We start from the raw sequence: 12,686 nt of genomic DNA, 5'->3' as shown, positions 1-12,686 counted from the left end.
AGGCACCTGTGGTCCCAGCTACTTGGGAGGCGGAGGCAGGAGACTCGCTAGAGCCCAGGAGTTGGAGGTTGCTGTGAACTGTGATGCCATGGCACTTTACCCAGGGGGACAGCTTGAGGCTCTGTCTCAAAAAACCGAACTGTTACTCTGAACAGTTGTGAATAGAGTGGATAACACTCAACAGGGGAAAAAGCACAAGTTTTGGAATTTGAAAACCGGGATGCAGTTGGAGTCCTAGCACTTTCTAGCCTCCGTTTATTTTTTCCTTTCTTTTAAAAAATTTTTATTATCTCACTACCTGACAAGGTTTTGACAGCACAGCTTCTGACAGTATGTGAGAGATCCAAGGTACCATAAAGTATTATACAGACGTTCACTGACTGTAATACTGACTGAGGGCTACAAGTGGTATATCTGGGGATTCTTTTGACATTCATTCATTGCGTTTATTTATCATTTTCGCTGTAGAGGAGAGTTTTTTTCTTCTTCAGTTTTGGCAAAATGTGAATTTGTTCTTTCTGACTGCACAGTCAACCCTTTGTTCTTAATCTTTTTATTTATTCCCCAGACTGATGTTTCTATTTTGATAGTTATTACCTGGATTGCTTTTAGTAATAGCATTTGAAAGCTTAATAGTTTTGAATCTTTGAAATACACAACAATATGAGGCTTACTTACAAATCCTATTGATAAGGTGAAACCCATTTTCTTTCTTTTTTTTTTTTGGCTGGGGTTGGGTTTGAACCTGCCGCCTCCGGCATATGAGGCCAGCGCCCTACTCCTTTGAGCCATAGGCACTGCCGAATTTTCTTTTTTTAATATTTTTTACATTCATTGGTTTAGCACCTTTTAGTTTACAAAGAATTTTCTTATTTTTCTCTCATTTGAACCCTGAAACAGCTTTTGAGATGAGCAAGGCAGGTGTTGTCTCTTGACAGGGGAGGAAGCTGATCTGTGAAAGGTTAAATGGCTTGTTTTAATACTGTAAGGAGTAAGGGATGCACCTGGGATTTCACCCCAGGCCTTCAGTTAGTCAGGGGTTCTTCCCATAGACTGACATGACATCATTCCCAAGAGAAAGTCTTGGTAAAAGTAGGGTCAGGGGGACTTGTGTTAGTGAGTGATTGCCTTTGTTTTTTAATTTTTTTAAACAACTAGAATCTTACAGAAAAGTTGGCAGTACAATATAAAGAACTTTAAAAAAAAAAAAAACAGTTTAGAGTGAAGTGTTGACCTGATGCCCCAACACCCTTGAATATGTAAGGGTGCTTTTCATACAAACAAGGGTTATTCGTGTATATTACCACAATACAATCATCACAATCAGTAAACTAACATTGATTTATTACTACATCTAATTCTCTGACCCTGTTCAGATTTCAGTAGTTGTCCCTATAACATCCTTTATAGCAAAAGAATCACACATACATTTAGTTGTCATGTTCCTTTAGTTTCCTTCAGTCTGGAAGAGTTCTTAAGTCTTTCTGTGATTTTCATGACCTTGACACATGAAGATTACAGGCTGGGTATTTTAGAAGGTCCTTTCATTTGAGTTGGTCTGATGTTCCCTTAGGTTAAGCATCTCCGACAGGACTATCACAGAAAGTGATGCTTTTGCTCTTATTGTATTGTTGCCATTTTTTTCCTTTATTGATGTGATCACTTTGATGACTAAAGGTAGTTTTTGCTAAACTTTTTTTTTTGAGACAGAGTCTCAGTATGTCACCCTCAGTAGAGTGCCGAGCAGCCTCAAACTCTTGGGCTTAGGCAATTCTCTTGTCTCAGCCTCCCAAGTAGCTGGGGCTACAGGTGCCTGCCACAACACCTGGCTATTTTTTATTGCAGTGGTCATTTTTGTTTAGCTGGCCTGGGCTGGGTTTGAACCCGCCACTCTTAGTGCATGTGGCTGGCACCGTAACCACTGTGCTACGCAGGCCAAGCCAAGCTTTTGTTAAACTTTTACTCAAATGTTATTCTTTTTCCCTTTGTATGTGTATGTAATAAAGGTTTCATGGGTGAGGTACTTTAAAATGATGTAAATACCCCATTTCTCATTAAACTTATGATTTATCCACTCATTTTTATCCATATGAACTCAAGGGTTCTTGTTTTATTTGATGGGTTAGAATCTGGTAATACCACTATTGATTTTGACCTCAAATTGCCCCAAATTTGGCCAGTGGAAGCCCTTTCAAGCTGGCTTCTATGTTACTGTGATATGTTCCCATCATTCTTGGACACTTCTTTGCTTTCTGGCACAGTGAGATGTTCCGATCTTGTATTTTTTCTTCCTCAGCCCAGGAATCAATGGTTTCTCTCAGGAGCCCTGGTTCTGTTCAGAGAAGAGCTGTGTTTAGAAGCCAAGCACTGGGTATTAGGTGTGTTTGTTGCTATTGAGCTGCTCTAAGACCCTTCCTGTAGACGGAGCTAGGAAATACGTGTGTTGGAATATATTACACTTTGAGCTTAATATATTTCCAGTTCAAATCCAATGCTATAGAAGTCATGCTAGTTTTCTGTTAATTTCAGCTGTGAGGAGAATCCAGGCTTCCTCCTGTCCTCCTCATTTGCCTCAGGCCCACAGATTAGGCACATTTCCCTTTTACCCCTATCCCATGTGGATGCTGTTTTCCTTATTCACCTTGCTTTCTTGAGGTTACAGTGGCTATGCTGGTGGTTCTCCACCTCTTTTCTCTCTCTGCTTCCCTGTCTGGGCTCTGGCTCTTAATCATAGTAGGTGAACCCTCCTCCTATTCCACATGAATGATCTCTTACCGGTGTGGGCATCAACACTACTCTAGGTGCCCTTGTGCTTGGCAATGCTTCTCACCCTCTTTGGCTCTGACCCCTGTGTTGGGCTGCCCTCACATAGCCACCCCCTTCACTCTGCCTCTGCTCTCGCCCAGGCCTGGCTACCCCGTTCACGAATACCCTTCTCACCCCACTTGTGCTCTGACTTCCAATTCTCAAGATGTCATCCACTTAAATTAGACATTTTATGCCAGGCACCCCACTCATGTGCTGACATCCCTCATCAGGTCACCCTTCATAGGGACACCTTCCTCGCCTTGTTCAGGCTGTGATTCCCCACACTGGGCCGGCGCTGGCATGGACATCTACCTCGGTCTGCTCATCTAACCACTTTATTCAGAAAGAGAACAAGTTAGGGAAAGATAAATTTTTATATTTTTTCAAAGAGCAGAAATGTTTATTAACAATGAATTACATACCATCTTTGCAAATGCTATTAATCTGGCCACAGAGCCTAGGTTTGACACTGCAGCTCAGCATACAAGAGGATTTATGAAAAGTGTATGGAGTACTGCGCATCACTGAGGGGTGTTCAGGGTCTGTCTCTGTTCAGAATGCAGCGAAACCTCTCCCAGTCACCTTGCTTCCACGTTGTGGCTCAAGAATCTTTCCATAAGACTATACGGAAGGTAAAACTTTGCATCTCCATTCTTAGCAATATCTGTATATCTTTATTAATCTGAGCCTGACACATTAGAAATGAAAGGTTAAGTGCAGTCTTGAAACAACTTGTTTGTATAATTACACAACTAAGCTAATCATTTTCTAACAAGTCTTAACAATGACTGCATTTTCCTATGGAGGTGTTAACTTGTTGTAGGTTAGAAAGCAACCTTTGATACAGCGTTTTCAGCCTGGAAAAAACGGCTTTAATTTCAGAGTCCTCTGAAACAAACAGAGACTTGTTGGAAATATTAACACTACCTTTCTGTTTGTTTATTTAGCTTGCAGGAATCAATGTTTATTAGGTGATGTTTGCTAGCATGTTCTAAAGTGTATAGTTTTGACCATGCTGTCAACTTTAAGACAGTTCACTTGATAGGAATTTTGAAACATTATACCTCATCCCTCTTATGTAAGTTTATACCTAAAGAAATACTGGTTCAAAGCTGGTTTGAAATTTTGGAGTCTATGAAGTGAGCAAGGGGTCCCAATACTGTGTATTAAGGTCTGTAGTTCTTAATTCTGTTAAAAGGGATGAAGGCCTAAAATTGTGGCTTGGTCACCATATGCAGCACAGATTCATTTTGTGAAGAGTTAGTGTTACATTTCCCCCCTAATCTCATATGTTGTAATTGAAGAAAAGTAGATCCTAATTGAAAGCTGATGATCCAGCAGAGTGATCAATAGCATGATGCTCTGGGAAAAAGCCATTAAGCTTTTCTGCTGCCTGAATATTGTCAAAGTCTTTGTCTGTTTCATGACTTCAAGCTGAGTGTACTTAATCATTTTGAGAACATGGCCCTGAGCACTGAGTCTGGCTCTGCCAGTGAATCACTGAGAATTGTGTTCAGCAGAAAGGTACTGAATAGAAATGAGTTCTTGGCTCACTCTCAGCCTTCATTCTCCCAGAAGCAAGAACTGAGCAGACCGCCCTTCTTTCAAACACATCTTAGCTGTTTGTGTCTGTCATTTTTCTGTATTTAAGAGCTGAGGATGTTGTCAGTAGGTGTGACTTTTTGATACCTTTGACTCCAAAGGAAAACATCTTTAAAGAGTAGTATTTAGGTGTAAGCAGTGTGTAGTCTGTAATTTACCTCTTGTCAGAGAAAGAGAAGCAGTTAGTGGAAACTGTCAGATGTTGAAGGAAAACTTAGCCATGAAACATTTATTGTGCCAGGTGTCAGCCTAGGCTTATGAGGAGACACAATTGGTGCCCTCAAGAGGCTGCCAGTCTAGAGAGGAAGACAGATATAAAATCTGAGATACACCAGCTTTTCCTCAACCTTGGTTGCACTTTGGAATATGTTGAAGAGTTCAATACTGATGCATGGAGATTCAGATTTAACTGGTCTGGGTGTAGACTAGACATGGGGGTTTTAAAAGCTTCCCAGGTAAGTGTAATTGCATCAGGGTTGAATGTGGGGAGATCCAGGAGAGTGGGAAGCCCAGGGTGCTCTGAGATCCTAGAGGAGGGTCACCTAATCCCATCTGGGCTACAAGTGTTGGGGGTTGGAGAAAAAGCTTGCCAAAGCAGAGGACACACCTGTGCTGAGGTTTGATGAATGAGGTCATCAAATGAAAAAACCTGGAAAGACTGTTCCTTGAAGAAGAGCAACTGGATAATGTGGAATAGTAAAGTGGTTAGTGCCTTTGGAGGTAGTTCTGTGCTGCCTCTGCTGCTTGCTCACTTTGTGTGTGGCCAGTTTATGCTCTGTGAGCTTCAGTGTCCTCATCTCTAAATTTGGGGGTAATAGTACCTGTAGTACACGTATCGTTGGAGACAGATAATGCATGAGAAGTGCTTAGGATTATTCCTGGCATACAGGAAACAGTAAGTGGTGGTAGTATAACAGTATAGTAATGGTATTGTCAGAGAATTAGAGCATGCATGGTTTGTTTCAAGAGCTACAAGTAGTTCTTTTTGGCTAGATCTCAGGGTGCAAGACTGTAGGAGGTGAGGGTGGGAGGCAAAGGAAAAAAATATGCTTCGCAGGTGGGCAGGGCTCCAGATCATGGAGTGTATAGGAGAATAAGGCAATTAGTAATGGGATATCATGGCAGAACCAGGACATTTCCATGGTAATATCTTAAGATATATTGTGAAGTGTTCTGGGAAAACTTGGGTCTGTATTGGGAAATTGGCTCTCAATGTGGTATTCTCAGCATCCTTATGTGTACCAAATTAGCTGTGAGTGTTAATAGGATAGAAATAGGATTTTCAGTTCCTTTAGCCAAGTAGTTAAAAATATTGAGTATCTTGAAGAGTAATGAAGAAATAAACAGTCCTAAGGTGGTCTCAGAGATCCTCTGGAAATTGTTATGGTCCTAATTGTTTACAGGCTAAGTGAAAAGGGTTGCTTGGTCATTTGCATGTAGAGGTGATACTTTTACATTTATTTTTTGATTTTCCGAGAAGTAGAAAATGCTTCCATCTGCATTGGTTTCACTGGCCCTTAAAATAACTTATGTATATTTGTTGGTGTATTATATAACTTGTCACAACATTAGTCACCGCTTCTTCCATAAGGCAACATGTAAACGATCATGGATAAGCGTGACTGTAACTTATAATTATACACCAGTTTGTTCTTAGCACTTTAGTCGTTTTCTTCTTCTTTTTTTAAAGAGACTGTTACAATCTTTGGCTCCATGTAATAGAACTCTGCCAGCTATTTGAACTGAGTAAGAATGCTAGGTGGCTTTATTATTCCTCCTTAGAGTAAAGCAGTAACTATGGATGGCAATAGAAGATGAGCAAGGTTCATTGTTTCTCCAGAGGCCTTTTTTTTTCTCTGAATAATGTGTACTGTTGAAATGATGGATTATTGTGGTATACCCTATGTCTACTTTATGTTGTATGTACTGAATTATTTGGAAGAATTTCATTTTACTAGATCATTGGTTCTTAAAGTGTGGTTATTGATCCAGTAGCATCAGTATTACCTGGAGACTTGTTAAAAATGCTCATTCTTGGGTCCAACCCCAGAAACCCTCCAGGTGATTGCCATACATCTAAAGTTTGAGAATCATCATGGCACTGGATGATCACTCCTATCACTGAAATCTCTTAGACCTCAGGAAGACTAGTCTGTACTTCCTTTATTCCCTAGAAGGCCAGCTGGGGATATCCAGTTGGATAAGGGACTGTGGGGTCAGGGAAGAAGTCAGGTTGGAGCCATGACTTTGGAACATGTTGGCATATGTGTGGTAATTAGAAGCAAGAGACTGAACGATGTCACCTAAGCAATGATTGTAGACAGGGAGAGCAGGAAAACGGACATGAAACCACTAAAGGTGTAACCTGTACGGTAGGAAGGAAGAGAGGACCTGATAGAGAGTGTTATCCTGCAAGGCAAGGGAAGACTTGTGTTTCAAGGAGGAGAGCACATCAGTCAGTTGTGTCAAATGCTGCTGAGTAAGGTGACCACTGAGAATTGAGCATTTTAGCAAGGTGGATGTCTTTGGTGACCTTAAAAAGTTGTTTCAGTGGTATGGTGGGTTCAGAAGCCTGAAGTGTGTTAAAGAGAGAAAAGGAGAAGAAGCAGAGACAACGAGTACAATGTTGGGACATTCTTCTCAGAGAGAGCAGAGCTGTACAGAACACCCCGCGGTTCGGGCTGATGTGTTGGTGTTCCAGTGTTTAAAGTTTGTAACACCTTTGCATGCCTGTGTTATTTCAATTTTTAAAATACATAAGGCTCGGCGCTTGTGGCTCAAGCGGCTAAGGCGCCAGCCACATACACCTAAGGTGGCCGGTTTGAATCCCCAGCCCGGGCCCGCCAAACAACAATGATGGCTGCAACCAAAAAATGGCCAGGCATTGTGGTGGGCGCCTGTAGTCCCAGCTACTTGGGAGGCTGAGGCAGGAGACTCTATGAGCCCAGGAGTTGGAGGTTGCTGTGAGCTATGATGCCATGGCACTCTACCCAGGGGGATAGCTTGAGGCTCCATTTCAAAAAAAAAAAAAAAATAAAATGCATAAAATAAACAATGAGAATTTGAGTAAAAAGTGTAGAAGCTCTGAAAGAATCTCCACGGAGTCCTGGGTTCCTCTAGAATGCTCTTTGAAAGCTGTTATTTTAATCGGGGGTGGTGGTGGTGAAATTCTGACATGAAATTCAGTCTGTTGCAAAATAGGCTTAAGAAAGACATTTTTAGGTTTTGGGGGAATCTTCTCTGATGTTCTTGAGATCATACTACCTATTTTTCATGAAAGATGGCCTTAGAACATTCTTTCCTTTCATCAAATGCTCTACTTTGAGGTCTTTAAAAAGGGATGTTTCCATATGGTATTTTTTACAAACTTCTTTCTTTTTTTTGAGACAGAGTCTCTCTTTGTCACCCTCAGTAGAGTGTGGTGGCATCTTAGCTCACAGCAACCTCAGACTCTTGGGTTTAAGTGATTCTCTTGTCTCAGCCTCCCAAGTAGTTGGGACTATAGGTGCTGGCCACAACTCTAGAAATAGGGTCTTGCTCTGTCTCAGGCTGGTCTCCAACTCCTGAGCTCAGGTAATCCACTCACCCCGGCCTCCTAGAGTGCTGGGATTACAGGTGTGAGCCACTGCACCTGGCCTTCTACAAATGTTTAGTGTCAAAGGATTTTAACTTTGTAAGTCATTTTGTACCCTCTTGGCAGGAAAAATAGAGCACAACATTTTTTCAATGCTCTTTTGAAACTAAAGTTTACTTAGTTTTATTATTCTTTTTTAAGTAAAATAATTGATTTAGTGTCTGCTTTTCTAAATAACTGTATTTGGCAAGGTATATTTAAATAACCTGAATTTTAGAGTAGTCGGCTCTTTTCTGATGTAGAGCAAAAGCCCATGTTTTCCTTCAGTGAAGAAGTGATGATCCTTTATAACAGAAATAAGGAGATCTCTGATTCACAAAGCATACATTTTGTTTCTCCACCCCAAGGAAGTAGAGGGAGTATTACCATATTTTATTGAAACCAGAATGCCATTATTTATAAGATGAACTATTATTTTATGCATTACTATGAAAGAAAAAAATTACTGCCATTTAGATTATAAAATGCTGCAGGTGGTAAGACTGTGGTCCTCAAACCCTGGGCAGCTGAACAATACCAGTCTGTGGCCTGTTAAGAACCCCACAGCAGGAGGTGAGCGACAGGCAGGAGGTTGAAGCTCCATCTGTGTGCACAGGGTCCCCATCACCCACATCACTGCTTCAGCTCCACCTCCTGTCAGATAAGCAGCAGCTTTAGGTTCTCCTTGGAGCAAGAACCCTACTGTAAACTGCACCTGCATGCTCCTATGAGAATCTAATGCCTGATCATCTGCGGTGGAGATGTAATGTGCTTGAAATCATCCCCAAATCCTACCCTGTCTGTGCAAAAATTGTCTTCCCTGAAACTGGTCTGTGGTGCCAAAAAGGTTGGCGCCTGCTGTTGTAAGGCTTGTGAAAATGTACGTGTGTGGGAGTTCATCTTAGAGTCATTAAAACACAGAAGTTGAGAGCCAGGGTGTGAGTTCTGGTCCTGGCTGTGTTTCTGACTAGCTGTGGGATTACAGATAAGTCCTGTAGACTGTCTGCACCTCGGCTGCCTTAGCTTTGAATGGTGAGAGTAATGCCTCATGCATGCACCTACCTTGTAGGATTGTGATAGGGATGTTATTTTGAAAAGTAGACTCTCCTAGGCAGATTCAAAGGATTTGTTTTTAATACTTTAAAAAGTATTAAATTTAATGTTTTAAATTAACCCTAAGATATGATTAGGCAACTCAGAAAATTTCTTATTTGAGCTTTGTTATCAAGTTTAAAATAGAATTAATTTACAGATATTTGAAAATACATATAGCATTCTCTTCCACTAAATGATTTTTATTCGGTGTGGAAATAATCTTTGTATTGTTTTGAAATAAAAGAGAAAATGCAGAGATAGCATAATTGCATTATTATGTAAAATTACCAACCATTCTTTTCATTTCCTTCCGTGAAGAAGTGATATCCTTTATAGGAGAAATAAGGAGATCTCTGATTCACAAAGCATACATTAACATTCTTTTAGTGCTGTGATCTTTAAAAATGTTATTATGATATATTTATGACATAAAAGGTAAAAGAATGTAGTAACTAACATTCTGATTCTTGCCTTTGCCATTACTGGTGAAGGCCCCAGTGTGGGAACGGTGTCTTTCATTTAGATTAGCATCCCGACTTCACCCTAGTCTGATGAAATAGGACACTGCTTTTCTTGTTTCAGTCCAAAACTTGTAAATGAGCAAGTTAATTTAGAGTGTTTTGTCCTGGAACATGAGGCAGAGGGGCTTCTTGGGGCTGGTGTTGCCTTGATCTGAGTTTCCTCAAAATTCTACCTCTGGCTTTTTAGATCCAGAAATTGGAAATATGATCGATGTCTGTGAAATCATAGTAATGGCTAGCCAGTTATGTGCCAGACATTGTGTGTAGACAACTTTTGTATGTATTTTCTTTCATAATAATTCTTTGGGATAATTGTTTACATTTTGTAGCTTAAAAAAGTATGGCTAGAGAAGTTGAATAACTGGTCCAGAGTTACCTGGTGATTAAGTTGTAGAGGTAATGATTTTAATCAAGATCTGCCTAATACCGCTCCCCATGTGTTCTATACTATGCTGCCTCAGCCCTTGTCAGTAACCACGATCTGTTTCTTTTGTAGGCAAAATCCAGAGACCACGTTTGAAGTGTATGTTGAAGTGGCCTATCCTAGGACAGGTGGCGCTCTTTCAGGTACTTCTTATGTTTGATTCTGATATGGTCTGTTTGTTTATTGTGTGATAATATATGAGTAATAGGAAACTGTCATTTTTCTTTAAGTATGTTTAAGTGCCTTTTCCTTTTAATTCATGCCCGCCTCATCCTGGGAAGAATGGAAAAATAAAAGCTCCCTGACTAGTTTGAATTAAGAGTTCAGGTATAACCTGCTTGAAGTTTGGCTTTGTTTCTTGTAATTGTTGGGTCTTGGCTTGCAACTTTCACAGATGCCTGGAAGTCAGCTATTTAGTGTGAAATATTATCACCTTGCTAATAAGGAAGGCTTAGAATTAGGCCATAGGATACAAAATAATATAAAGAGAATTCTCTGCCACTGTACTGGAAGGAGATACTTGAAATGGACTTAATTTAGTACATTTTGTGTCAGCTGGTAAAAGCACATTGGAAATTAGCTGAAGGGTATAACTCCTCTGGCTTTACTTTTGGACTAATTTGAATATGTATTCTTGGACAGGAGAGTCTTCAGTAAGGTTAGGGTATTTTACCCAGACAGTGTATATCATTTCTTAACCTAAAGTCTTTCTTGGTAAATGAGAAAATATGAGATCATATCTTATGATCTGGTATTCTTTTTCTGGTGCCTAAGAGAATAATGCATTTTGCTAGGGTCTCTTGGTCCACACACAAATACCTGCATATATTGGAAAGTAAGTATACTGGGATTAGAAACTTGGAGTAATCAGGATTCCAATGGTAGTTATGCTGTTAATTGGCTTTCCGACCTTGGGCATCTTTTCTCTCAATTTCATTGTTTTAACTAGATTGTAACAATTGTCAACATAGCTACCTTTTATTGAGTACCTGTTCTGTTAACCTACATACTGACACCTGTGGTGACAATCCTACACTACCACTTTTGAAGGTAGTTGAGTGGCATCCTCTTTATACTTATGAGAAAATAGAATCTCAGGTGAAATAACTTACCAAGAGAGTATAGCTACATGGCGGATGGCCAGGCTTTTTGGTTCAATTCCTCTTCTCTCCGCTAAGTTGTCTTCTTGAGGGCAGTGACCACACTGTACATATCTCTCCATGTCACCGACAGGACTTTGCACGATGTCACTGGTAGTTGTTATATGAATGGATTTCCTGTAATAGCAAGTGTGAGTAACTGTGTTCTACCTTCTGGATTATGTAATGAGAGCTGTAAAACATGTCACAAATCTATGGTTGTCCTAGAAGTAGAAAGCTGACACCCAAGTTATACCTCTTATTGTGTATGGAGAACTTTGGGTTTTTGAGGGAATTATCTGTTATCAGGTGTATGCATGCAGCAAAATGTCCATAGGCCAACTTTACAGAGTAACCATTTAATGATGCCTGTGATTTGACATATAAATAAAAGGACAAAAATTTTCTTATTTCTCAGTTTGGGCACAGTGGCTCATGCCTGTAATTCTGCTACTCTGAGAAGCTGAGGTGGGTGGACTGCTTGAGCTCAGGAGTTCCAGACCAGCCTGAGCAAGGACCCTGTCTCTAAAAATAGCCGGGCATTGTGGTGGGCGCCTATAGTTCCAGCTACTTGGGAGGCTGAGGCAAGAGAATCGCTTGAGCTTAAGAGTTTGAGGTTGCTGTGAGCTGTGATGTCACAGCACTCTACTGAGGGTGAAAAAGTGAGACTCTTTGTCTCAAAAAATAATTTTTTTTCTTTTTTTTTTTTAATACTCAACGTAACACTTTATTATATTGCATTGCTGAGAATTTTCCATTTAGAAAACAGAACCCATCTTTCAGTTGTTGCTCCCTTCCCTTATCCCAAATTAGGGATAAGTTGACAAAGTAGAATTTCTTATAAAATTAGCTTTTCAGTAGTACATTCCAATTTAATTTTTTATACAGCTTGAAACTTAGGGTTACAATGCATACATCTGAAAATAAAATGACATCTTTTAACATAACTTATTTTGAACAGTAAAAAATAACCTTATGTACCCTACCATCAACTTCCATGCAAATTAAGTAGCAACACTGTCAACTAATATTCAATATTCCCAATGCTGGTTACTATAGAGGGTTCAATTTCTGGCTATTTTTCTTACAAATTTAAAATTTGTTCTCAAAATGATGTTTTTTATAAAACTGCCTTTTGGAAGTGCTTTTTTTCTTCTTCAGGATGATGGCAACATAAAATGTTGAAAAAAATGGCTAAGGTATCAAAGATAGTATAAAAATACATATAGCTACATAAATATGAAAAATATCCCTGTTTTTTTGATTCCAAATGCAGGTATCTAGCAATTTTTCTTAAAGTGTATCAAAAATCTCAAAAAAGGGGCTCGGTGCCTATAGCTCAACCGTCTAAGGCGCCAGCCACATACACCTAAGGTGGCGGGTTCGAATCCCCAGCCTGGACCCGCCAAAACAACAATGATGGCTGCAACCAAAAAATAGCCGGGTGTTGTGGCGGGCACCTGTGGTCCCAGCTACTTGGGAGG

General features: G+C 40.1%; 1 protein-coding gene across 4 annotated transcripts in view; it reads left to right on the top strand.

Annotated features, from left to right (window-relative positions):
- The window catches only part of DENND1A (DENN domain containing 1A), a 528,338-nt gene that overhangs the window by 37,068 nt on the left and 478,584 nt on the right, over window positions 1-12,686 (top strand). For all 4 annotated transcript variants that reach the window (XM_012802455.2, XM_012802453.2, XM_023510504.1 and 1 more), the window contains exon 2: window positions 10,136-10,206. In XM_012802455.2, coding sequence (XP_012657909.1) covers window positions 10,136-10,206 — 71 coding nt within the window. The remainder of the gene's footprint in view (window positions 1-10,135; window positions 10,207-12,686) is intronic.

Source organism: Otolemur garnettii, unplaced genomic scaffold (genome assembly GCF_000181295.1).
Source record: "Otolemur garnettii isolate 467f Iridium unplaced genomic scaffold, OtoGar3 scaffold00014, whole genome shotgun sequence".
In the NCBI taxonomy this organism is placed as follows: Eukaryota; Metazoa; Chordata; class Mammalia; order Primates; family Galagidae; genus Otolemur; species Otolemur garnettii.
Note: the sequence above shows the minus strand (reverse complement) of the source record. Positions and strands in the feature narration are given on the sequence as shown.